Below are 26,532 nucleotides of genomic sequence, written 5' to 3' on the forward strand. Positions count from 1 at the left end.
GGGTCCCCGCCCCTGGGAAACCTCAGCCTCCACGTGTCCCAGCCCCACCATTTGGGGGCGAGAGGGAGCGGGCGAATGAGGGAAGCGCTGCGGGGGTCCTGGGCCGGACCCACGGGGCGGACAGGGTCAGTCTCCACCTCTCAGTACCGTCTCAGGTCCTCGCACCACTCCCACTGTTTCAATTTTTTCCCCAACAGACGCGCTCCCGTTTTGGAGAACCCCGCGTCCGCCCAGTGTGCACTGGCCGCTGTGTCTCCGCGCTCCCGGGAGGTCTCAGGAGGCGCAAGCAGGGCGGGATGGCCTAGTGACCGCATCTTTTCCTTTCATCCGCGCAGAACCTCGGCGTGCTCCCAGTGCCGGTGACGTTTCCCTCGCCAACCGCACTCATGCTTTTGGCGCGGATGAAGCCGCAGGTGCAGCCCGAGAGCAGCGGGGCGGACCCGGGGTCCGAGCAGCCCACGCAAGGGCGCAAAGCCGCGGAGCTGCTGGTGGTGAAAGAGCGCAACGGCGTCCAGTGTCTCCTGGCGTCCCGCGCTGGCGACGAGCAGCCCCGGGAGACCTGGGGCAAGAAGATCGACTTCCTGCTGTCGGTGATAGGCTTCGCGGTGGACCTCGCCAACGTGTGGCGCTTCCCCTACCTCTGCTACAAGAACGGTGGTGGTGAGCCCCTTGATGGGCTGGGAGTGTGGACTTGGGAGGCTCCCTGTCCTCAGCGGTGGCTGGGAGAGGGGCTGGGATGGAGGAGCTGGGACGCGCAGGAGTAGAGGCAGCACGCGAGCGAGCCTGGAGCGCAGCAAGGGTCTGGTCAGGGTTCCTGGAAAAAGGAGTGCAGTTCCCGGTTGAAAAGGGAAGTGGAGGCTTGCTGCTGGACAGTAATAGACGCATGGGTGGAAGGACAGAAACCGGGACCCTACGTTGGGTGAGAAGCATTGATCTTTTGATGGGTCACAGGAAGAGAGGCAGAGATCTGGAGAGCTCTGGAAGGGGCACCAGAAGTGCCCGGAATGTGACAACCAGGCACACAGGGACCCTAATTCCAGCACTCTGAGCCTTGGGGCAGGGACCTCTGAGCCAAAAAGGAAGAGAGGATGTGGGCTCTCTGAAGGCCCCTGGGGGGCCCTGCCCTCTTGGGGACAAAGAAGCTAGTGTCAGAAGGAACTCCTCTCTCAGGATGGGGGTTGTGTTGCTGGAGGCACCAGAGTGCATAGACTAGGTAGTGTGGCCTGATCCTCGAGGCAGGATGTCCCGTTGATAGGGATGAAACCTTTACCTCCTGGAGTCCTGGCCATGATTGAAGGATGGAGTGGAAGAGGGGCCTGGAGAAAACTCCAGTGGAAACAGCCAGGCTCTCTCCCCATCCTCAGCCCAGTGACAGATAACCTACCTGCCTGGGATGCGAGTCAAGATGGCCCAGTCCAAGGGCAGAGCCCTGGAAAAGGGGGACTGGGGGGGGCAGGACACAAGGTCTTAAGACCCCAGCTCCTTCTTAGTGCCCAAACCACCCCAGTCCTGTGCCCCTTGCTAGAATGAGTTCAGGGGTTCCCTGGGAAGATGATAGGGAGGAAGAAGTTGGCAAAGAGGGTCCCTCTCTGGAAACTTCTCTCTATCCACGGGTTCATCCTGCCTGGCGGGGGCTCTAGCTCATGACTCTGAATGGTCAGAGGCAGGCAGGGGGAGGGTTTGGAACCAGGTAGAGGGAAAGCTCGCGACCGGTCCCATTGAGTCCGGGAGCTAGCTGTTGGCTTCAGCGTTTGCTCTGGACCCTCACTCTGGTGGAGACGTGGGAAAGGGTAACGCTTTTCCATGGTTGGCTGCTGTAGCCTTTCCAGAGTCTCTGGTTGGCTAAAAGAATTCAGGCCCAGGGAGGGAGGAAAGGCAGATTCCGTGTGTTTTTTAGTGGGTGGGGAGATGACGAATGAAAGATGGACTCCGAGATGAACCATCCGGCATGTCCTCAGGGGCCGTCCAAGACTGTGTGTCCCTACACAGCAGGAGGCCCTCTCATGCATCAGCAATAATTCTTGGCTTCTTCCCGACGTGAAGCACGATGCTCGATTCCAGAGGGACCCCCTACGTGTATTCCTCACCACTTCTGCCTGCCAGGGGCTTTTGTTATCTAAAGTGTCACGCCACTACACGCCATTTCCCATTATAAGTGTTGGTTGAAACTAAAAGTCCCCCAAATGGTCAGTTGGACACATCGGCTAGATGAATATTCTTGAACTTCCACTGACACTGCACTCCCGCAGCCATTGCCACCAGCCGTGAACGCCTGCTGCATGCACGGTGATACATGGGGAGGGGGGGCGCACAAACTCAGCCACTTTGCCACAGGTTCCAATTTTTAGGCAAACTGGGTGGGAATCTCCTTGGTCCGCTAACCCTGCATATCACGCACCTGAGCTGTTCGGTTATTTATCGCTTTGTGTGGTCGTTACCCAAACAGGTGGGGGCAGGGCACATCGAAAGCATAGACTGGCTTTTTCCTGCTTCTATTCCAAAGGCTCAAAATAAGGTCCAGATCCTAGAAATGTGGTAGAAGGTATCCAACAGACTTCTACCGAATGAGTAAATGAATGGAATGATCAGACAGCAGGAACCCCCGGCAGTAACTGACCAAGAGAGGGAGCTCATGCTTGTTGGATGGGGCCGGCAGGCTAGATAGAGGTCTGGGGACCTTGACTGTGGAGTCCCAGGTTCCAACTTCTGCCAGCCGGACTCGGGGTGACTTCTCCTGCCTCAGTGTCTTCATCTGTCAAGTGGAAAGAATGGTTTTCACCTCAGAGGGTGAGGATGGGATCGTGTGATATAAGGCTCGTGGAAAGCCAGACAGGGAGGATGGCCCCAGCTTCTGCTGTTCCTTAACCACAGTTTGATGATGTGGGAAACGGATGGGAGAGGTGGCACGTGCTCTAAAGGCCTGAGGAGGGGCTGCTTGGGAAAGACAGGGAGGTGGACAGTCCTCAGAGCTCAGCCCCTCAGGATGGGAAGTGCATGGATAAGCCTTGAGACAGTAGGAGGCATCCTTGTTGTTCGAGAATGCACATGAGATCATCTCAGAGACTAGGAGTGCGGGCTGGCGGGAGGGCAAGCCAGCAGAGATAAGGGCAGAGAGGCATGCCAGGGCCCAGCCCTGGAGACCTTGAATGCCAGATTAAGAGGTGGGAAAGTTGTACCAGTGAATTTCCATTACTGGCCACCATGTCCATGGTTGACCCAAGGAAGCCGTGCAGCCTCTCCCTCCATTTCAGACTCGAAGGCAGCTCCTCTTCTAAACTACCCCCTAGCCCTTTGGAGGAGCTCAGCTTGGCCCCTTTGGAGTTTCATCCCTTCTGAGCTCTCCTGGCTGCTCCTTGGGCATCCGTTCTTAACCATAATTCAGAGATGGGCCGACAGGTTGGCAGGTGGGTCTCCTGTAATTGTGGAAGCAGCCCAAAGACTCAAGTTTGAATCCCAGCCCTATTTCCTGGGTGTGGCCCAATCCCTCTCTCAGCCCAAGTTCCCCATTACAGTGGGAGAGGAGCTTCGATGACCCCCCCACCAAGACCTATACTTCTGCGATGACCTGGCTCAGCATTACGCCCAAGCCAGGATGCCCCCTGCCCTGTTATTTACTAGCCCGGGTGATCTTCTGGTGCCAGTCTGAACATGGTAACCTCCACATTTGGCTGTGCACGCTGGCGTACACTGGAGCATATTGTGAAATGACGAAGGTGCCAATTGTTTCGGCCCCCGGCTAATACTTTCTGAATAAATTCCTGGGAACGATCAGCCTGTCTGAACATCTTCCCAGAGGCCAGCTGCAGGGACGCACACGTGTGGGAGACTACCAACAGGGGAAGCCAGTCTTGGAAATTCTCAAACAGAGAGACAGTGCGAGGACATGGGGGCTATTTTCAGGGGGCTGGAATCTCCCCTGCACCTGTGGTCTTGGGCCTGGCCTGGGCTGGTCCCCGGAGAGGTGTGGGCAGACTGTCTGGGTCTCTGTGTCAGCCTCCCTTGCCAGGAAAGGGGTCTTGCAAAGGCTGCTTCTGTTTGAGATGAGTCCTGTGCTGTCAGACCCATGGTCTCTGGGCTCAGACACACCCAGGTTTGAATCTGAGCCCAACACCTCCTGGAAATGGAGCCCTGGACTCATCCTCTCCAGGCCTCAGTTTCCTTGTGCAGAGAAGGAGAAAGCGTCTCCCTTCCGGCAGGATGATGGTGTCCATGACATAAGCAAAACTCTCAAAATAGTGTCTGGCACATAGAAGGGACCAGTAAAATGGACCTCTTCCTGTTGTTGTTAGTGTTTGTTGATTTTTAACCACAGGCTAGACCCGGGAGTCCGGTATGGTCCTGAGTTTCGAAGGAACAGAATCGATTCTAGGAGGAGATTAAGGAAGGGGAGTCAGGCTGGACAGCAGGCACACCTCGGCCCAGGGAATCAAGAATCAAGAGCCAGGCTCTGCTCTGGGTTCTGAGAGTGTACCCTCCCCCGACTGCTCTTTGCTCACCTGCAAGATGGGGATTAACATTCCTGCACCAGACATGTTGTTCTGGTCCCGAATAGGGTTCTTCTCCCTTCCTTAGTACACTGAGGGTCTCAGGTACCCATAGCTTATATGGGAGTGGGAACCCTCTTGGCCAAAATATCTGGGCTTCTGGAGGCTGACTGTGAAATGGTGGCTGGTGCTGAGGTCCGAGGTTTGTAAACTCGGTGGCCTCACATCCAGCCTGCCTACAGGAGTCCACCTACATCCTGGGTTCAGCTCAAGTGCACAGGGCCTCCCACAGATAAGTCTGCAGGAACTAGTTGGTGCTCATTAGGGACTAGAGCTGAGTCTGGAACCTGGGGTCATCAGCATGAATGAGGCTCATTGCTCTGATCTAGCCAAAAAGGTCTAAAGAAGCTGTTTCTAGCAAGATGGGATTTCACGGGGATAAATGTTACACCCTTTGCTGTGGTCCCAGACCCAACTGCCCAAGTAAGGATTAGGTCACAGTACAAGGGGAGGAAGGCCCTGGGGCTTTCATTAGCTGCACCCTCCACATGAGTCACCGCTGGGAGCCACTTTCTGCACGAGAAAGCATTTCCAACATGCCCACCATATGCCAGGAACACAGAGATGAGCGAAAGACAATTCCCCATAGTCTAGGGCAGCTATCCTAGAAGTTAACGTCATCTTGGATTCTGTCATTGGAAGTCTTATATCCCAAATGGGGGAGATGAGTTCCACTGTTCTTTGTGGGCAGCATTTCCTTCCAGATTGTAGTTCTCAGCATCCAGCATCCTTTTTTGTTCATTTTCAAGAGACCAGGACCAAGATTGGGAAACCCCAACCTTCAAGGAGCTCTAGGGAAAGCCCAGCTTCATTAATAAAAACCAGGTCAGATCCTGTAAAGGTGATAGCGGAAGGAGAATTTTCACATGGGGAGGAGTAGCCCCAACTCCAGGTTTCCTGAATTGCACCCCCCAGAGCCTTCCTGAAAGGGGCCAGTGGTGTCCATCTATCAGGATGTGGGCATGTTTCCTTGCTGGGGGTGTCCCCTGGTCTCAGAGCCAAAGTCAGCTCAGAGGACAGCTGGAATGTGTAGATCGCTCTGCGGGGAGCCCGCTCCTGGAGCAGCAGGAGCATCTGCAGGTGTGTGCACCCATGCTCCCACCTGAAAGGCAGGAGTCCAGGGCTGCAAGACTCCACTGGGGGATCCTGAGGCCAGTGGGAAGGGGCCTATAGTGGTCCTTAAGGCCCCTAAAGAGAAGATCAGTCTGGGGAAGAAGGAACCACAAGGCATCGCCCCATGGTTCCAATACCCTACCCTGGACAGTGTCTGTGTTGACAAACTTGAAGATCTGGGCTTGGTTTAGTATAAGAACTGGAGGTTTTCCTTAGAGGAGTGGCCACACGAAGCCAGCTGTTTAGCTGGCAAAGGCTCAGAGGGGATGTTCAGGCGAACACCCGGTGCACAAAGCATCGCTTTAGACCAGACCGATCTGTTTTGTTCTGGGTGGCTCTCAGGCCAGAAGGAAGGCGGAAAGGGGAGGCTGTGGGGTAGGGATTGAGGGAAAGGGAAAAAGCAGTGCTGGCCAGATGGAGAGGTTGACCACCAGGTTCAGCTGACTATGGGGGAACTCGGAGACCAGGATGGCCCCCCCAGACTTGTCCTGAGTTGAGGTGAGGAGGCCAGGACTATGCCCCAATGGCAGCTGGTTAGTGGATACAGGTGCTTTGGGAAGGGGACATGGCCTTGGGTACCGTGGCTGTCTTCAACTGAGGCAGTTGCCAGGGGCCTGATGCCTGAGGGCTGAGCAGTGCTAGCCGTGGGGGAGTAGGTCCTTCATTTCTGAGGGGCTTCTGTGGGAGCCCTTTGTGGTCATGGGCTGGCGGTGGCCTGGGAGAACCCTTGACCCCATTCCTGCTTGTGGACCACACTCTTGTTTGGGTGCAGGGGAGTAGCCAGCCTCCCTTGGGACGGGGACACGAGGCGCTAAGGGCCTGCCTCAAAGCCCCTCCGTGCTGGGGAGCCTCCAGCAGGCATTCAAGGTTGTGCTCTGGGAAGGACCCTCAATTCCCACGGGTGATGGTCGACGCGATTTCCAGTTTGCAGAGGGGCGTTGCGCATGCGCGGCCCTGAGTGATGGCAGGGCACGATTCGCATGCTCAGAGCACCCCCTAAGTGCCAGGTACTGGCTTCTCCTCCATCATCGCCAGTTATCCCAGCAAACCGGTGACACGTAGCCTGTCCTCCGTACTTTCCCATATGGGCCAGGGCTCCAACTCTCCAGACCCCAGCTGGGGGCCCACCTGGAGTTAGCAGACCCCCGGGTTCAGGCTCAGTCCCGCAAGACCCCTCCCACTTCCGATGCCTGGCGAGGTGTCCCGCTGTCACCTAGTTCTCTGGTCAGGTGCAGTCATCGGCTACGGCAGCTCCTAGAACTCTGGGAAGCAATGACATACATTCTCCAGCCTGTGACAACTGGTATGCGGAGAGGGTGCCAGGGAGAAGCCCGATGAGGAGGTCCGAGGGGTGAGGTCTGGAAGAGTTTCCAGGAGCTTCCACCCTCCCCGAGTTGGGCCATCCTCCTGGCACGTGCGTGTGTTCATCAACCCGCAGGTTTTCCGAGTTCTGTAGCTCAGAGATCTTTATGGAAACTCCATCACATGGGCGTCATTGATATCAGCTTTATCTCCAGCCTGGCTTTCTGTCCCAGAGGTTGGAGGCTGAGGGAGGCTGAAAGTTCCAAGCTTGTAATCAGGGTCTGGCCTTTCTGGGGACTCCCTCCAAAATTGTCTCATTAGAACCAAAGGTCCTCCTATCACCCAGAAAAATTCCAAGGGATTTAGGAGCTCCGTGTAAGACACTCCTGTCATTCTCCCCCCCACGACCCCCCCATCCCCCGCAGAAAACCGAGAGGTTTTTAAGAGCTCTGTGTCAGGAACCTGGAGCAGAGACCAAATATCTTATGTCACAGGGGGTCTGCCCTGGGCGCTGTGCTTCAGAGAGCCCCATCTGGCCCTCCTCTCCTTCTCAACTGAGGCCAGGGCTGAGAGATCCTCCCCCAACGCCACCACTCCAGGTACCCAGACCCTGGATTTCCCTGTAAAAACGCTCCAACCCCCTTCTGGGTCTGCGTGGACCTCCTACCTCCCACCTGTTGTGTTGTCTTGCTGCAGGGGCGCAGGGCCCAAGTTCAAGGAGAGGCTGGGGGCCCCGTTGTCTGCAGGGGTGTGGACAGAGTTTAGCCATGTGGATGCAGGAGTCCACATGTGTGTGCAAAAGGTCTTGCATGTCGTTGGACAGTGCTGAGGGGGAGAAGAAGGAGGGCGCGGGCAAATGGGGCTCCCCCTAGGTTATCATGTGCCTTGCAGAGCTATAGGAGGGCAGGGGAGCCTTGTAATAGAACCGTCGTGAAAGTCTAGCTGTGGAGACAGAGCATGTTTGATTTAAAAGGCATGGCCTGATGTGTCGTGTTGATCTATACCCACGTGATCTATACACGTGGGTATAGATCTCCATGTGTACTCTTGCCCCCGACCCCACCCGCGCACCAGCAGGGAGCAGCACGGTCTCCTACAGAAATCTCACCCTCTCTCACACCTTAGGTTTGCTATGCCTTTGTGGTGTTCAGGAAAGGGGCACAAAACTAAGCCTCAGCACGGACCAGGATTTTCATGCAGATCTGGTGAGAGCCACAGGCAGTGACCATCCTTATCTCGGCTACACGCACCCGGGAAATAGGTTTGTGGGTTTTCACTTCTTGGTATATCAAGGTATGGCCAGAAGGCAGAGTAGGAGGAATCTGGCCCCCAGCAGGCTGGGAAGCGGATTCAGCTAGGTCTCAGGGGGCTCTCCTCTCCTTCCTGCAGCCCCTCCCTTATCACACACTCCGCACCCTACTCCAAATCCCCAGCAAGCCTGAGCCCTTCCCCCTCTAGCTGAGCCCCCTGTAGGCATTCTCTCCCCTTTCCTGAGCTCCTCCTCATTTGCCCTCTTCATCGGCCCCAGTGCTTCCCACTTGGAACTTAGTGACCATGGGGCTTCCCTACCTGAGGACTTTTCATTGGCACAGAAGATTCCAGAGCCTCTCTGTGACCAGTAGGGTTTCCCATGTAGTGGTGGGGTGTCAGGGAGTGTGCACTGGGCTAGAGGTGATGGGGCAGATGTTTTCCTTACGAAATTCATCCGAAGGCCAGATGACCTGTTTACAGCTGACAGTTATTTTCCCCATGTGTTTGTGGGTGTCAGTGCGAAGGAAGCTCGTGAGTGTGCACAGGTGTGCATCTGTGTCCATGCATAGGTGCTGAAGGTTCAGGAGGCATGCCCTGTAGGCATTTCTCCAGGTCTGCACACCAGCACCTGCAAAGAGCATTCAAGAATCAAGACAGGATTGTGGGCTTGTGGCCCCTGAGGTTCTCTGCTCTTGGGGCCTCGTGCAAGGCTGTTTGCTGCAGATAGTACCATATATGAGTGTGTAGCAGGCCTGTGGGAGTGTGGTGGTATAGACCTTGCAGGACAGTAACTTCTAGAAAGTGTGCAATCCAGCCTCAGTTTCCCAGGAGCTGCTGCAGGCCTATTTCTAAGAAAGGCCTCCTCAGCTTACCTCAGTCACCCTGGAAATCCCTTTCCTGCTCTTCAGCTCTGCCCCCAGCTGCCTCCAGATCCTTCTGCAAAGGGGTTTGGGTCATCTAACTGGTCAGTGTCTTCTTGGAGAAGAAGGTACCAGCCACCAAGCAGCTTTCTGGGTTTTAGCCACACCCAGCTGTTCCATCATTCTGGAGTGTTCTTGGGCTGTTTGCTCCCAACTCAGTGGCTGGTCCACATTAGACACATTCAGAGAGGAGTCTCGGGTCGGTGCAGACCCATCATCTTCCCTCCTTCTCTCTCTTGCTGGATTCCCAGCCAAGCACAAGAGAAAACACATCCCAGCCTAGGCAATCTCATTGGCAGGGGCCACCCAGAGGTTTAAGAGTTGAGAAAACTCTCCCAGGTGAGACACCTGGTTATCTGGCTGACGTTGCTTGTTCCCTTTTGTTATAGAAAAGAATGTCTTGTTGTCAGCAGCGAACCACTAGGTGGAGATCTAAGCCGTGTGATTCCCAACTTTTTCCTTCCCCACTGTCCCGTGGGCCACTGACTTCGGTCTTCAGACCTGTCCTGTTCAACTGTCGGATAGCTCTATTTCCCCTCCTCTCTGGCTGCGGTCTCCCAAGGGCAGTAGCGGGTGGCCACAGGCAGAGCGGGGCACAAAGAGATCCAGGTTGGAAGCCCAGCTGCCTATTTCCTAGTCTGGACAAGATACTGGTGGCTCTCTCAGGGATGGCTTTACATGAATCATTAGTGTGTGGCTTACAGATGACAGGTGCTCGCCAGTGTCACTGTCACCAGCTACCGCCATCAGCATCACCGCCCCCACTGGGACTGTTGTCCCACTGTGGACAGACATGAGCTCAGGTGCTAGATCAACCCTGTCTGTGTGGGAGAGGGGCAGGGGTGGAGTTCGACAGTAGGGACTGAGCAGGGCACGAGAGAGGTGGGCATCTGGGCATTGCAGGGAAGTCAGGCGTGGAGCAGGGGATAGAGGGTGGGTATGACCAACAGACTAGATGGTCTAAGCTGGCTCCAGACCCCCAGGGTCAGAACACAGAACACTCCCCTCTAAGACCCTGTTCAGTCTTATGGTCTTCACTGAGGCTGGAATATTCTGGAATCTGCAAAATATCTTGGGAATGGCTCTGGAGCTCTGAAAGCAGGCAGACCTTGACCCGAACCCCAGATCCACCCCTGACTGGCTGGGTGACTTTGGTCAAGTCACTTGATTTCCCCAAGCCTTCATTCTCTCCTCTGAAAAATGGGTCTATCAGGTGCCACCTCAGATTTTTCTGGGTAAGGTAGATGGGATCCCATATGTCCAATGCCCAGTGCCGACTCGATACATAGGAGGTACTCACTTTCTGGCAGTTTCTTTCCTATGCCCACCATGCTGGGCCATCTCTTGCTACAGCACTTCGTGCTTTGTCCTCTAGAGCCCTGGGCTTCCTCAGGAGAAACCCTGGGAAGAAAATGGAGAATGACGGTCTGAGTCGCTGGGCGCGTTTGACCTGGGGTGTCATGTGACTTCGCCGTAATCCTCTGTAAAATCGAGATGGTAATCATCTCTGCAGCTTAGCGCTGGTGTGAAGATGGAATGAGAACTTGCCTGGAAAGTGCCTGGAACGCAGCCCAGGACGTTCTAGTCCTCATGCTACCGTCAGGAAATATTTCCCAGTTTCTGCACTTTGCTGGTGTGGGTGGACCAGAGAGCGTTTCGTTTCCAAGGTTACGGCATCTCAGCCAAAGGCCAGAGGCCGAGATGAGTGTGGATCTGGCCCGGCCACCTCCAGCTGCGTCAGGAAAAGGAGTTGGCATTTTGCATCGGTCCCGCTTGTAGCTGGGGCTGACACGGCGCCTATCCCGGTGAGTCACCTCACGGCGTCAGAGCCCCGTGAGCTCACCTCGTGGAGGGTCATCTCTGAAACTCGACCGTGGCTCATCCCACTGGGAACTCTCCCAGGGATGAGTCGCTGCCCTTTCCTTGCCAGGGGCCCCCCTCTAGTTTCTGCTGTGCCCCAGGTGGGCTCCTTCCCTGGTCAGAGACTTGCTCCGGGGTTTGGGTCCCCTCAGCTGCCTGTCACAGGGAGAGTGAGCCTCATGGGTCCGAAAGACCTGAATGCGAATCCTGCTTCTGTCACTGACCAGCAACGCCAACAAGACCTGTTTCAACTCTGCCCTCAGTTTCCTCTGACATAGTGACATAGTGACCCTGTCTGATGATGTCTCGTAGTGAAACTAAGAATCCAGTGAGATTGTGTTTGGGAAAGCCCCCTGGGAACTGAAAATGAGACAAATTAGAAACTCAGTCATAGGTGGGCACGTCTCTCCCCCTCTCTGATCACCATTTTCTGACCTCTCCCAGGAGGCTTTGGGGCGATTGGCTTCCCCCAGAGCGACAGTTTGGGCAAGGAAGTGTTCTGCGGTTGCAGGAATTGGGTAAAGGCTGTACCTCTTAGCATCCTCATGGCATACTCTCTGCCTGGGTATCAAAGGCTGGAAGAATCCTGCAAGAAACTAGCCTGTTCTGCTTTGATGAAGCCAGATTTTACTGCTTGGCCCACAGAACCTCATTAGCATGACTGATGGTTCTTCTTGGTGCCCCCACAGTTGCCATCAGTGTGACGATGATCTGTATTCGTGGCTTTGTGTCACTGTATTTATGTGCCAAGCACCCCTGGAGAAGTGGCCAGGGACCTGGGAAACAAGGACCCTGAGGTTCTGGAAATGTGGATCCAGGCACCCTGAGGGGCAGGCGCAAGGCTGGGCAGGGCTCCGGGGAGGTCACGTGCTGCCTCTGTGTCCTCCAGGTGCCTTTCTGATTCCATACACACTGTTCCTCATCATCGCCGGGATGCCTCTGTTCTACATGGAACTGGCCCTGGGCCAGTACAACCGAGAAGGAGCGGCCACGGTGTGGAAGATATGCCCATTCTTCAAAGGTAAAGCGTGGGTCTGGGGAGTTCAAGATCACCCACAAGTTTGCCCTGGAGGCCCTTGGAGAAAGTGCTCCAGAGGTGGGATCTGAAGTAGAGCGGCTCTCTGAGGCCGGTATGGGGGGAATGTCAAGGGCACCCTCTGTTCAGTGTCATAGGGAGAGCCCTGAGTGTGTCAGGAAGAGCTTAGCCTAGAAAATCTAGACTCTTGGGGACCAGTCCTACTTCTACTGCTGAGTGAGCAGGGGGTGTCTCTTTTCCATGTGGGAAATTTTTATGGAAAGTCACAAGTACCCAGCTCTTCTCCACTCATGCTCTCATGGCAGAGATGTGTGGTAAGCTGCTCGTGGGCCTTTCCAGGCTCAGCTAGAAACCGGTCACACCATCTTGGATCCAGCAGCCACCACTGACTGATCACAGCTGGGAGAGGTGATGAGGCCTGCTTGCATTTGGGACTTGGAGCACATCTGGAGAAAGTAGCCATAGTAACTGGCCTTTCTTGGCTCCTGTACCTTCATGAGAAGGGCATGGAGTCAGAACTCGCGCCTCCCAAGCACTGGTTAGTGACCAGGGCCCAGATGACACTGAGGGCCAGTATGATTTCCATGCACCTCTTCTCAGTTTATATGTGTCTTGAACCCCCTTCTCTGTACTCAGCCCTGAGATAGACACAGGCTGGTGCAAGAGGCTTGTAAGACATGTGTATTGGTTAGTATTGTTTAGTTTCCAGAAATCCCACTCAAAATGACTTTAATGTAGAAGAGAACTCATTGGCTTATGATACAGTAAAGAGTAAAGTCCAAGAGTTTTGTGCCAGCTTCAGGTGCAGCTTGATCCAAGTGCTTGAATAAGATTACCTGGAATTTCTCTCCACCTGTGTCCATCTGAAGTCAGCATTAGCATCCATCTCAGGCATATTCTCCTCAGGTACCGGCAAAACTGGCCATCAGCAACAATTTGACCTCCTACCAAGTTTAACAGTGACACAATAAATAAAAAACACCTTCTATCGTCTTTAAAGTTCCCAGAGAGGACTCTCATTGGTTTTACTTGAGTCATAGACCCATCTATCAACTGATCCTTGTGGCTCTGGGCTAGCAGAACTCTAAATGGCCAGGTCTGAAGCATGTGCCTATAGCTAAGTCAAGGACGTGAGGGATTAGCCTCAACCCAAACCTCACATACTAAGAATGCTTAAGGCAACTTTCTTAAAGCAATGCTGCACAGACAGAAAAAGAAACTCTACCCTAGGCAAAAGCCTAGAACTAGCTAGCCCACGGGGAGCTTCTTATACATTCAGGAGGGTGGCATTGGCACATGCACAAAGCAGATGGTTGAAAGTAGGGCCAGTGCTAATCAGGGAGTTTGTTTGGGGTTCCCCAGAAGCAGGTCCTGAGACAAGGATTTGTGTGGGGAGTTATTTTGGGAGGTGATTCTAGGAAGGACTGTTAGGGCACAGAGAAGGCGAGTCAGCCAATAAAGGGTGTGTCATCAAGCCCGTTCCACTGTGCACCAGCGGCTCACCCCACGGGGAGAGAGTATTAGTGGACCTCACTGTTACTCTGCTCCAGGGGTGAGGGACCTGGGGTACTCACACTCCAATACCTCTGTCCACTCCAGTACTTACACTCTGGCTGCTCCCTTGGGGCAGTGAGGGCCTAGCACTCCTGGCCGGCCTGATGAGGAAACCGAGGGACCCTAGGGGCGAGAGAGAGCACTCGGGCAAAGGGCTGGTGGGTTCCCAGGGTGTATGGGTGGGGGACTGCCAAGAAGGAGAGGCAGAGGGGTTGGGTCATGCCATGGTTGGAGCTGGCTCCCCAGGAGATGTGAGTGGCTCTGGGACGGGGCCGGGGGCAGCCCCCTCCTGACCTCGCTGTGCCCCCCACACAGGAGTGGGCTATGCCGTGATCCTCATCGCCATCTACGTCGGTTTCTACTACAACGTCATCATCGCTTGGTCGCTCTACTACCTCTTCTCCTCCTTCACACTCAAGCTGCCCTGGACTGACTGTGGCCATTCCTGGAACAGCCCCAACTGCACCGACCCCAAGCTCCTCAACGGCTCCGTGCTGGGCAACCACACCAAGTACTCCAAGTACAAGTTCACGCCCGCAGCAGAGTTCTATGAGTAAGTCATTGGCTGCATGTCCTACTCACACGGGCACACCAACCCCTGTGCTGGGCTGGACCTGGGCCCAAGGCTAAGGAAACACCCCGAGACAGAAGGGGACACCCCAGCCATGGTGTCTGGGATATGTTGGCAGCCAGCACCTGCTAGGAGCTGAGGATCCGGCCATGGACGGGACAGTGATGGACCCTGGGTTCTGGCAGGGGACAGCAGGGCTGGGGAGAAGTGCCCAAGTCGTCAGGCAGGAAAGCAAGAAAGTTTGAGAGAGTCGATGTGCCCTTCAGGAAATGAAATATATTTTCGGGAGTGTAAGTGCTCTTAAGGAACCAAAACCAGGTATGTGGTAGATAATGGTTGGGGAGGTGAAGGGGAAGGAGCATTTGCTCCTGTGGTCTGGGAGGGCTTCTCTGAGGAGGTGACAAGAGAACAGATGAAGCCAGCCAAGGGAACATCTAAAAAGGCTCAGCCGATGGTGCTGTAGCTCGAACCCCAGTGGAACGGATCCCGAAGCTGTCACTTGGGGATTCCGGCGGGGCAAGGAGCTGGAGTTGGTGTGTGAAATTTGGGAGGCGGGAGGCAAGTCAACCGTGAGCAGCTCGGGGGAAGCATTTGGACTGTGTGTGCATGAGAGTCACTGACTGGTGATAGAAGACAGAACATCTTTTTTAAAAATTCACTTTAGATACTGACATCATTTTATTTTTTTTTTAAGATTTTATTTATTTATTTCACAGACAGAGATAGGCAGAGAGGCAGGCAGAGGGAGGGAAGCAGGCTCCCTGCTGAGCAAAGAGCCCAATGCAGGGCTCAGTCCCAGGACCCTGGGATCATGATCCGAAGGCAGAGGCTTTAACCCACTGAGCCACTGAGGTGCTCCCTGACATCATTTTAGACACAGAAAGTTATAAAAGTAACCCCTGAAACTCTCATATGCCCTCCACCCACCTGACACCTTATAGAACCAGAATGCCGGGAGTGAAATCAGAAAATGAATGTTCCTGTACTGTTAATTCATCTGCTACAGAACTTTTTTTTTTTTTAATTCATCAGTTTTCCCAATCGTGTCCTTTTCTAGCCCAGGATCTGCTTCCCCTTAGTCTCCAGACTGTGGGAATTCTTTGGTTTTTTCCTTGAGTGTTGTGACCTTGACCCTTGTGAAGAGTAGCGGTCAGTGATTCTATAAAGGCGCCCTCCGTGTAGACTGGTTTGCTGTTTTCTCCTGGTTCAACTGAGCTTAGGCATTTTGGACAAGAATCCTGGAGGGAAGATGCTGCATCCTTCCCAGAGGTCCATGCTGGGGCGCCGTGGGGGTACGTGATGCCAGTCTCTCATTACCAGGGGCGTTAACTGTGATTGCTTGGCTAAGATGGGAGCAGCCAGCTCCCTTCTGGGTGGAGACAACATTATTTCTTTTGTCATTCACAAGTGTCTTCCCCAAGCCACTTGAGGTTATCCAAATATCTTGTTTCTTGTCATCCTCCGACCCACAATTCTCGAGCACCCCTCAGTGATTCTTGCAAGCAAAGATGGTTATGATAGCGTTGGTCTCATTGCAATTTTTCTATTCCCATCATTCCGTCTAGATTAATGGGTTGGAATTCTTCTGTAAGGAAGACTTATCCCTTTTCCCCTCTGTATTCATTCATTAGATCACTTACAAATTCTTTTTTTTTTGAGATACCATGAACATAAAACATTATGTGAATTTCAGGTGTATAGCAATTTGAAACATGTATACATTGCAAAACGATGACTACAGTAAGTTCAATGGACATCCATCACCACACATAATTACAATTTTTTTTTCCTTTATGATGAGAACCTGTTAAGATCTACTCTCTTGGCAACTTTCAAATTTACAGGACAGTGTTGTTAACTGGATTCCCCAGGCTGTGTGTGGCATTCCCAGGACTTAATTATTTTAGAGTTGGAACTTTGTCTCTTTTGACTCCCCTCACCCTGTTTGCCCCTGGCAACTACTAGTTCATCTTCTTTATCTATGGGTTTGGGGTTTTGTGTGTGTGTGTGTGTGTGTGTGTGTGTGTGTGTTTTAAGATTTTATTTATTTATTTGTCAGTGAGAGCAACCAGAAGCACACAGAGTGGCAGGCAGAGGCAGAGAGAGAAGCAGGCTCCCTGTTGGACAAGGAGCAGGATGCAGGGCTCGATTCCAGAATCCTGGGATCATGACCTGAGCCGAAGGCAGCAGCTTAACCGACTCAGCCATCCAGGCATCCCTGTTTTTTTTGTTTTTTAATGTAGGTTCCACATATAAGTGGGATCATATGGCATTTGTCTTTCTCTGCCTGACTTATTTCTCTTTTTAAAAAAAAATACTTTATTTATTTATTTGACAGACAGAGATCACAAGTAGGCAGAGAGGCAGGCAGAGAGAGGGGGAAGCAGGCTCCCCGCTGAGCAGAGAACCCGATGTGGGACTCGATCCCAGGATCCTGGGATCATGATCTGAGCTGAAGGCAGAGGCTTTAACCCACTGAGCCACTCAGGTGCCCCCTGACTTATTTCACTTAGCAGAATGCCCTCAAGGTCTGTCCACATTGTCCCAAATGGTAGGATTTCCTTCCTTTTCATGGCTGAATATTGTGTATAGAGATACCATCGTGTGTGTGTGTGTGTGTGTGTGTGTGCACGCACGTGCACATGCATGTGTGACTTTCCCTGCCCCCACACGTGGACACACACACACACACACACACACACACTCCATCATTCTTACACATTCACATGTCCGTGGATGTCTTGTTTCCATGTCTTGACTCTCATAAACAGAGCTGCAGTGAGCATAGGGTTGCAGGTATCTTTCTGACTTAGTGTTTCCACTGCCTCCAGATAAGTACCCAGCAGTGGAATTGCTGGGTCACAGGATAGTTCTATTTTTAGCTTTTTATAAAAAAAGATTTTATTTATTTGACAGAGAGAGACAGAGCATGAGCAGAGGGAGGGTCAAAGGGAGACCATCCAGGACTCCAGAATCATGACCCAAGCCGAAGCCAGATGCTTCACCGACCGAGCCACCCAGGCACCCCTGTTTTTAACTTTTTGAGGAGTCTCCGTACTGTTTCTCACAGTGGCGGCACCGGTTTGTGTCCCCTCCCGCAGGGCACAAGGGCTTCCTTGTCTCCAGGCTCACCAGCTCTTGTAACGTCTTATTTTTTGATAGTGGTCACTCCAGCAGGAATGAGGTTCTGAGAGCTCGTGGTGGGTTGGATCTGCGTGTCCTCATTCACTCATTTATGTCCGTATGGACTCATGGGTGGTTATTTTATTTTTTATTATTTTTTCATTTTATTTTATATCCAGAACCGTCGACATTTATCTTGTGGTTCCCTTGAATCCTGTAATCCTCTCATCCATCCTTTTACGTCTTGAGGCCTGTCTTAGGCCACCCAGTGGACAATGTTTGCATGGCGGGCTCTTGGGAATGGAGCACATGGACCGTATTTATTCCTGGGCAGGGGGCTGGGAGGGAGGCCTGCTTTAGCAATCTCGACAGGAAAGTCAGCAGGTAGGTGGGAAATCCTGTTACAGGCCATGGCGTGGGATAGGGAAATGCCACTGGGATCTCACTCAGGGTGTACGTGGTCTGGAATAGGTGTGGCAAACTGTTCTATGAAAGACCAGATGGCAAATATTTAGGACTATGAGGGCCTTCTATGTCTCTTGCCTATTCTGCTTTGCTTCCTTTTAGCCTTTCAAAAGATAAAAACCATTTTTAACTCTCAGGCCACAGCCTGGATTTGGCTTGGAGGCTGTGGTTTGCTGACTCCTGGTCTAGAGAAGTTCTCTATCTATGTAATTCAGTGAAGGAGCCACTTGTGGCCAGAGGAGCCGTGGAAATGTGACCAGTGCGACTGAAAAGTTACATTTTTAAATGCTATGTAAGTTTCGTCAACTTACCTTTAAAGAGCTGCATGAGGCTGGTGGCTATCCCCTTGGGCAGTTGAGGTCCAGAGGATGAGAAAAGATAGCTTCATAAAAGACAAAACACTAGGACCAGCATCTGTCAGTCTGACGGATTCTCTACCCCAAGGACCTGGGAGTGAGTTCCGTTTATCTGGAGACTGGGATCCCTTTGGGCCAGTTTCCATCCCTGCGATCTCAGGACGGTGAAGCCAAGGAGATACGGTTTGGTTAAAAGGGGCCTCTGGAAAGTCTGCTGCCTTCTGGGGCTCAGGAGAATTAGGGGCTCGGGACCCAAACTGACCCTCCATGAGTTCTCACAGCAAATTTGCTAAGCGTCCCTGCCCTGCATCCTCCCTCCCTCTGTGTTTCCTATGGATTTCCAGCTGGTACATGCAAAACTATATAGGTTTCAGAATTTGGGGGGATAGAGACCATCATGGTCATCAGATTCAAAGCCTTGCTGCTACATCCTTCCTGTCTCCCTCAATGTCCCATGAACAGCTCATTGCTCCCCACACACGTTCAGCTTTCTGCTGACTTCCTTGTATGCATGACTTCGGTGGAAGCCTCACCTCCACCCTATGAGGTTTCTGTGACTCTTCCCCTCAGTGCACCCCAGCCCCAACCTTGCCAGTCAGTGAAACCCACGGCCCGCCATTCTCCTCATCGCGGGTTTGTTCTGCATTCTCGCCATTATCAATGGTCGTTTTCATTCAGAAACGTTGTCCTAGTCACAACTCACATTTGTCTGGTTTCAATTATGCCCCCCGTTGTTGCATGCTGTGGCTTTTCATCCGGAGCACTGTGGTCTGGAATTGTTCTTGTTCTACACATGAGGGAATGGGCCCACGCAGGAAATGACTTGGCCAGGGCCATGCACATTACAGCTGGCATCCGAAGTGGAAGGAAAGGCCAAGTTCCCCATCCAGGACAGTGATTCAGAACCCACGTGGAGAGCTTTAAAACACACAGATGCCTTGACCTTGCACCCAGAGGCCCTGATTTCGTGGGTCTGGGTGCAGCCAGGGCCTGGGGACTCTTATGAACAGCTCCTGGGGAGCCTCTGATATCAGAGCCACTCTGCCTTCCTGTCTCCGACAGAGCAAGATTCTCCCCGGTTCAGGCTGATATCCCAACAGTGTCCTATCATGGGACATCGAGGACCTCCTTTGGACTTCTTCTGAGGAGTGGGGCCTCAGAAAATTCCAGAACCTTCCGGAAGCTTGCGGGTGGAGGTGTTAGGCGCCTGTAGTTCATGAGTGCGGTTTGGACCAGGAGGCAGCTGAGGAGGATGGGCTGAGGATGCTGCAGATACAGGCCACCGGCTCCTCGCTCTGCCCATTGCCATCTCGTGCGAAGAGAAAGGCATGATTTTTCTTTTTGCTCTTGGCCATCCTCCTCCTTGCAAATTAAAATGGAAAAGGATAGTGTCGGTGGGCTCCAATCTAGTCATTATTTGGTTCCTCTGCGGTGTGCGTCTAAGTGGCCAGCACGTCAGCCCCAGTGGAGACCCCACCCCCACCCCGGCCCAGCAGGAGGGAGAGAGGCCAGTTGGGTTTTGAGACCCAGATCACTTCAGCCACAGCTCTAGACTTCTTCCAGGCGTGGCTCAGCTGTGAACAGGTTACCGTGGAGGAAGATGGTGTTCTTCCATGAGCGGGGCTTGGGGACAGGAGACCTGCAGTAGGGAGCAGCCTCTGGGACTCTTTTGGCAGCTCTGTGCTCTGCAGGACTCACCCCCGGGTCCTACCCCTGCAAGCTTCCCTGCACAGTGCATACCAGGCTTTCTTCCCACCCAAGCCCCACTTGGTTTGCAGACACTGTGGAGGTGGAAATTACACCCGTCTCACAGATAAGAAGGTGCCAGGTCAGGTTTTTAGGGAAGCGGCAGAGCTGGGATCCCAGCCCATGGGGTCTGGGCCAAGGCTCTCCTGTCTTCCTCCTCCATCCGTTCAGGATGTGCGTGTGGGAGTCTCTCCGGACAAAACACGAGACAGTGGCGTCTAGAACTCAGGGAATTCACTGTCTCAAATTCCAAGGCTCACTTTTCTCACCTCGAGCTGTCTTCTGTGCACCTCGAAGTCACTGAGGCAGGAGCTACTACTGGATTTTTTTTTTCTTTTTTAATGGCACATGGCCCTTTTGTCTCAGTGTTTCTGCTTCGTAAGAGTTGGCCCATCTCAGTCTGGAGAGGCAGCGAGGACTCCCAGTGCCAACGCTGAGGAGGCCAGGTCCTTTTTTTCTCTTTCCCCAGAGCCTGCTGGCCGATTTGGTTGTCATCTTGCACTCATTTAGGCTGATGGATTGAAAACACCATCCAAGGGAACAAAACCGATACTTTCCCCAGGCCCCAGGCCTGAAGCCAAGCATCCGGCTAAAAAGAAAGCCCGATGCTCTAACTTTATCTGTAAAAGGGCACTCCTGGTGAACATGCTCGAGAGACAGAAAATGTCTACCCCCTGCCTGTTCCAGGTGGGGCAGAGAAGTCCCCGTGGGCCCCCGGGGCTAACCCTCCGGGCTCAGATGTCAAGGAAGAAACTATGCCCATTTGGCCCACTGACTTCGGAAAGCCTGGAACATATACTTTATGATGATTCATTTTCATTAAACTGCTGGAAAAGTATAATAAACCCCAGTTCCTTGTGCTAAGCCCTGAGGCTTGGGCCTGCTGGGGAGAGCCTAGGTTCACATTTCCTTTCCTGGGAATCAGCTCAAGAGTCTGGCCTTTTCCCTGGCAAATATCTAAACAAGCCCCGAAAACCTGAATGTGGACTTCACATGCACTGGGGGCCTTCCGACGGGACGCTGTCCCTCCAGCTGGACACTGACATCATTTTAGCACATTTCAGACCAAGTAGAGTTGCTCCAGTCCCTTTTATCATCATTTTTTTTTACAATATTTTATTTATTTTTTTATTTGACAGACAGAGATCACAAGTAGGTGGAGAGGCAGGCAGAGAGAGAGAGGAAGCAGGCTCCCCGCTGAGCAGAGAACCGATGCGGGGCTCGATCCCAGCACCCTGAGATCATGACCTGAGCTGAAGACAAAGGCTTTAACTCACTGAGCCACCCAGGCACCCCTTTTTATCACTATTTTAATAGTCGAATGGGCCAAATGGTTTGTGCCACCCTTCAACCCTCAGCCCATAAAACAATGAAAAAGCAGAATGAAGAGTTGGGCGGGTTCATCACCTAGTCTAGGTTCTCTGTCTTTTTGGATAGGCCCACCCTCTGTTCAACTCCTCCTCCTCCTTCTCTTCCCCCTCCCCCAGCTCTTCCTCCTCCTCCCCCTCGCCCTGCTCCTCCCCTCCTCCTCCCCTTCTTTCTCCCCCTCCTTCTCCCCCCCCCCCACTTCTATCTTTCTGTCTTTCTCTCAGAGCATAGGATAAGAGCCTGTCAGGGCATCATTTTGAGCTAACACTAGCCAGGCAGACAAATTGGGTCAGGAAGTGTGTTCTAGATGAAAGGGAACAGAAAGTTCCAAGCCCCAGAGCAACAAGAGCTTCAAATGACGGAGAAATGACAGTGACTGGCCATGGCCAGGAGCCCAGGGCAGGGTGTGGTGAGACAGGGGGTGTGCTAGGCAGGGGACAATTAGGAAAGGCCTCAGGTTCTGCAAGGCTTTTGTTTTTATCCTTTGGACCAGGATTTCATAACCACCACAGTTTTAGCATTACGGGCTAGGAAATTCTCTGTTGGGGCAGAGCTTCCCTGTGCACTTGGGATGTTTGGTAACATCTCTGGCCTCTGCCCATGAGACAGGAGCAGCATCTCCCTCCACTCCAGATGGGACAACCCAGACATTGCGGAGCAGCCCTGGGGAGGCGGGGCCAAAACTGCCCCCTGGGGAGGCGGGGCCAAAACTGCCCCCAGCGAGGACAATAGCTGTTGGAGGTGATAGGGACCGTTTGAGGACTCAGGGGTTGGGCGAGTGACAGATTAGAAGCACACATCTGACCGATGGTTCTATAGCAGCCCAGACTGTATTAAGGGGTCGCAGAGAGACTGGGTAGTGGGGAGGCGGGGAGACATCTGTACCAGTCCAGGGGGAAGAGACCGTGCGTCTGGTCTGGGACACGGCTGCAAGCGTGGGGATGTTGGTAGCAGACCAGGAGGCAGGATTGGGGGGGGCCACACACAGAAGCTGATTGCATGGGGCAGCTGATGTGGAGGAGTTTAAAGCCACAGCGTCTGGCCTGGGGGCCTCAGGGATGGGAGCCGTTTGGGGCGGGGGTACGTGGGCCTTTGTGGGTCACACAGCTGTGCTCACTCACTCACACTTGCTCGTCTACAGACTCTTGAGCCCATGCATGCCCCCTCTGTCCCTCTCTCCCTCTGCTGCAGCTCTGCCCCTCCTCTCAGCTCACCTGCTCCCCCACGCCCAGCAGAGAAGGTACCAGCCATGCCCACAGCAGAGGGGAGCCGCCGCCTGCTGACTCCCTAAGGCTAGCTCCCTCAGCCAGTTTGGGGGCACCCCTTAGCTCCTTTGCCACTCCTTGAAGGCTGGGACGGTCTCATGATAGTTACACTTACCATTCGTGGAGCATTTCCTGAGTTCCCTGAGTTCTAGACGCCACTGTCTCATCTGTGATTTCATCCCCATGAGAAGCACTTTCCTGAGAAGGGAAAGGGCTCAAGGTGGGGAATGTTTGCACCAGCTCCTGCGCCCACCCCCCAGCCCCATGGGAGCTCCATGTGGCGGGAGCCAACACCTGCTTGTCCACAGCCGTGTCCCCAGATCCTGACACTGCCTGCCTCACCGCAAATGTACAGAATGAGTTTGCACAATCAGAGGACAGATTCAGGCCGCCTGTCGCTGGCGGCAGGACCAGGGTGGGAGCCCAGGTCTCTCTGACCCCCGTTCTGGGCCCCGGTCTGTTTGCCTTCAGGTTCTTGCAAATAATAGACATCAGTTTGGAAGGGATGAATAAATGAATGCGTGAGTTCACGCACAGGGACAGTGGTGGCCTCCTCAAATGCAGTCTCCTGCCCAAGGACAAGCTAACGAAGTTTCCAGACTCCGGTGCATTTTCCCCATAAGTGCAGCACCTTCAGGGTCTAATGCACTGGTCCCAGCGAGCCCAGCCATCTGCCTCTGATTCTGTGGGCCCCTCTGACACTCAAGCATACCAAATATTCCAAGCTCACATTTTCTGAACTTCTCTGAGCCTTCCCTCCACCCCCCCGTAGGTGCAGAAAGCCAGTTTTGTTTTGCCAGGAAAGTAAAGACAGTTTCTAGAAGACTCAAGCTTGCTCTAAAGAAAACCTATAATTTAGACAGACCTCTTTGCGGGGTGGGGGCGGGGGGTGGTCTCAGCTTTGGCTGCCCAGGAGAATCTCCTGGGGAATTTAAAAGATGCTGGTGCCCAGGCCCATTCCCCCATGGGTTCTGAGTTAATTGGTTGAGAGCAGGGCCCAGACATCAGGACTCGTTAAAAAGATCTCTGCCTGATTCAAATGTGCGGGGTAAGAATTTGCTAGGCCTCCAAGTGACATTCTCCATACCTTGAATTTCTCTTTTGGGGGGAGTGGAGGGAGTAGAGGCGAAAGAGGAGGGAAGGAAGAAGGGGAAAGAGAGACAGAGATGCAGACAGGCACAAAGACAATTGACACCCCCCCGCCCCCCATTTATCCACTGTGGTTGTGCAAACTTTTGCCACTAGTGTGTCCTCCTTTTGAGTTAAAGCACTCCTCTAGGGAAGGACAATATATCAAGATACTTTTAGCTTTTAACATGAGTAGCCCTGGACAGTGTAAGGGACCTGGACAGAAGGGTGAGGACCCCTCCAGGTTGGGGGAGGAGCTGCCGAGAGAAGTGAGGGCCTGTGGGAGGCTGACCCTCTGGGCTCCCTGGTTCCTCTTGGTTGGGTCCTGGGTCTCATTTTTTAGAAGATGGGTTATTGGATTTAGCTAGAAAGGTTGTAAGCAGTTGTTCTTGATCCAATAATATTCTCTGAGTTAACAGGTCTACCTGTGAGGCCAGGGTTTAGCACCAGGGACCCAGAGATGGCCCATCCACCTCCTCACCCCAGGGAGAGCCTTGTAGGCAGCCAGCCTTCCTGTGGCAAGAGCAGGCATGGCTTGGGAAATGAACCAAGAGCCATGGGAAATGAAAGGATTGAAAGATCCATGCCAGGGGTGATCATGGAGGCCTCCCAGAGGAGGTGACATTGGAGAAGGCCTTGAAGGGTATTGGTGGTTTGTAGCCTCTGAGTGTGGAGTGCAGTGGAGGACGGCAGGGACGAGTTCTGGGTACCCTTGAAGCTCTCTCAGCTCCCAACCCTGGCCACACTTTATTGTGACTGTGCTTGTAATCCTGTCACTGGTGCTAGAATGTAAGTCCCCCGACACACACACACACACAAGGCATCGTGTGCTGGTGAGGCCCAGGATGAACCTGCTCCCAGAGGACCCTCACTGAGGGACAAATGATCTGGGTGCAGGAAGAACATCTTCCCAAGCTGTCCCCTCTTCCATGGAAATAGTTTTGCCTTCTTTGTCTTATAAAGATGTGGAATTGGGGGCAGGGAACCTCCATCCCCTGGGACCTGGTCTACTATGTTTTCATTTGGTCTAACTTGACCTTCAGGTAGATCCTAATGACTTAGATTAGATTCTAATTAGCAGTTGGTCATTTTCTGTGCAATTCTATTTATTGTTTCTTCATGGTTGATCGAAGAAGGAATGCCAGTAGTCTCCAACTTCATTTTTCTTGTAGTTGTTTGTTTTCCTTACTTTCAAACACCTCACTTCTTATTGAAGGACACCACATTGTAAAGAAGTGCATATCACTGAGGGGTGGTTCCAGAATGCCACAGATGGATTGCAGCCATATTACCAGCGCCCAGATCTAGAAACGTGACTGACTAGTGTCCCAGAAATTCCCATAGCATCCCTTCCCATTCTCCCCCACCTAGGGAGCACCTGCCTTTCCTGACTTCTAACTCCTGGGGTTAGTTTTGCCTGTTGTAGTTTATATGAGAGGCATTAGACAGAAGGTACCAACTTCTTTGGATTTGCTTTTGAGTTCTCACAGAATTTTGTGTGCGCGGTCCATTCATAGAGAACTGGTTGCTTCATGATATCTCATTTTATGAATGTGTCATGATTTATCCATTCTACTGTGGATGGGTATTTGAGTATTTTTTCAGTTTGAGGTGATCGTGATTCATGCTGCTAGGAACATTCTAGAATATGTGTTTTGGTGAGCATATGTACACATTCCTGTTAAGTGAATATCCAGGAATGGAGTGGCCAGGGCACGGGATATGCCTACCTTTAGCTTTAGTGGTTCTTCTCAAAGAGAAGGAACGTTTGTTCTCATCTTCGTCCCTAGACAGTTTAAACTCAACAACGTGAACATTTGGGATTGGATGATTCCTTGCTGTTAGAGGCTGTCCTGTGCGTTGTAGGATGATACCGGTCACAATCCTCCAGATGCCAGGAACACAGCATTGTCCCCCGGGTTGTAAGTTCAGAGTTACCCCATTGCTCCTATTGAGAACCACTGCTCCACGCTGTGAGTTCTTGAAAGGCCGGAACTTTCCTGTTATTTCCCACCATCTCCCCAGGACCAACATGCTGGTGGCACTCAAGAGATTTGTGTTACTGTTTTGAAAACAGAGGTGAGCAGGAAGAATTTGACAGATGATCTGTTGACCCAGGGAAGGCCCATCCCCAGCACTGGCCACCGCTGTGCAGGACAGGCCCACACAATGCGGGGCAGTGGCTGGTGCAGCCCAAGGCCAGTCTCCATCAGTGAGAGCTTGGGGGGACTGGCCAGTGGTGCCACAGCCTCGGTCATCCTGCCTGACGCCACCATCTCCCCGGCCCCTCCCCTCTCCTCCGGGCAGGCGTGGCGTCCTGCACCTGCATGAGAGCAGTGGGATCCATGACATTGGCCTCCCCCAGTGGCAGCTGTCGCTCTGTCTGATGGTCGTCGTGGTCATCCTGTTTTTCAGCCTCTGGAAAGGTGTGAAGACATCAGGAAAGGTAATGTCTTTGTTTCTATTTAAGTTGGAACGTTGGCCTGAAAAAGAAGTTCTTTTTTGTCTAACTGTCACTAGATAATTGGTAAAAAGCCAGGTTGGGAGTGGAGGTATAGAGCCTGGCTTTGCCTCGTCCCCACCCCCCATGCCCAGCTTGGCCATTGTCTGACTGGGAGGCCTGCAACAAGTCCCTTCACTTCCCAAAGCCCAAGGCCTCCCAACATCGGGGGTAGGGGGTGCAGCAGGGTTCCACACTTCTCTACCAAAGCTTGTGGGGATTGGGACATCCCAAGGGTCTTGGGGAAAAGCTAAAGTGACTTATTGACATGTATTTGACAAATTACAAATTCTGGTCTAAAATCTGATGCCCATTTGCATCCTTCTCTGGGATATAACCATTTCCTTCACTATCAAATCCATGTGCTTCAGCTGGCACAGTTCTGAGTGACTGCGAAGGTCTAGGTTTCCTGGGGGGAGGGGCACAGGGA

The 26,532-nt window shown here is 52.9% G+C and overlaps 1 protein-coding gene across 2 annotated transcripts in view; it reads left to right on the forward strand.

Annotated features, from left to right (window-relative positions):
* SLC6A2 (solute carrier family 6 member 2) overlaps positions 1 to 26,532 on the forward strand; it is a 47,071-nt gene that overhangs the window by 175 nt on the left and 20,364 nt on the right. The window contains exons 1-5 of one of the 2 annotated variants that reach the window (XM_013052127.2): positions 33 to 125; positions 336 to 660; positions 11,880 to 12,011; positions 13,896 to 14,133; positions 25,910 to 26,048. In XM_013052127.2, the coding sequence (XP_012907581.1) occupies positions 387 to 660; positions 11,880 to 12,011; positions 13,896 to 14,133; positions 25,910 to 26,048 (783 nt within the window). In that variant the 5' untranslated portion in view covers positions 33 to 125; positions 336 to 386. Of the gene's footprint in view, positions 1 to 32; positions 126 to 335; positions 661 to 11,879; positions 12,012 to 13,895; positions 14,134 to 25,909; positions 26,049 to 26,532 lie in introns of those variants that run through there. The other variant, XM_013052128.2, reaches the window with a different exon arrangement.

This window comes from Mustela putorius, unplaced genomic scaffold, assembly GCF_011764305.1.
Source record: "Mustela putorius furo isolate JIRA1106 unplaced genomic scaffold, ASM1176430v1.1 tig00000174_pilon_pilon_pilon, whole genome shotgun sequence".
Lineage (NCBI taxonomy): Eukaryota > Metazoa > Chordata > Mammalia > Carnivora > Mustelidae > Mustela > Mustela putorius.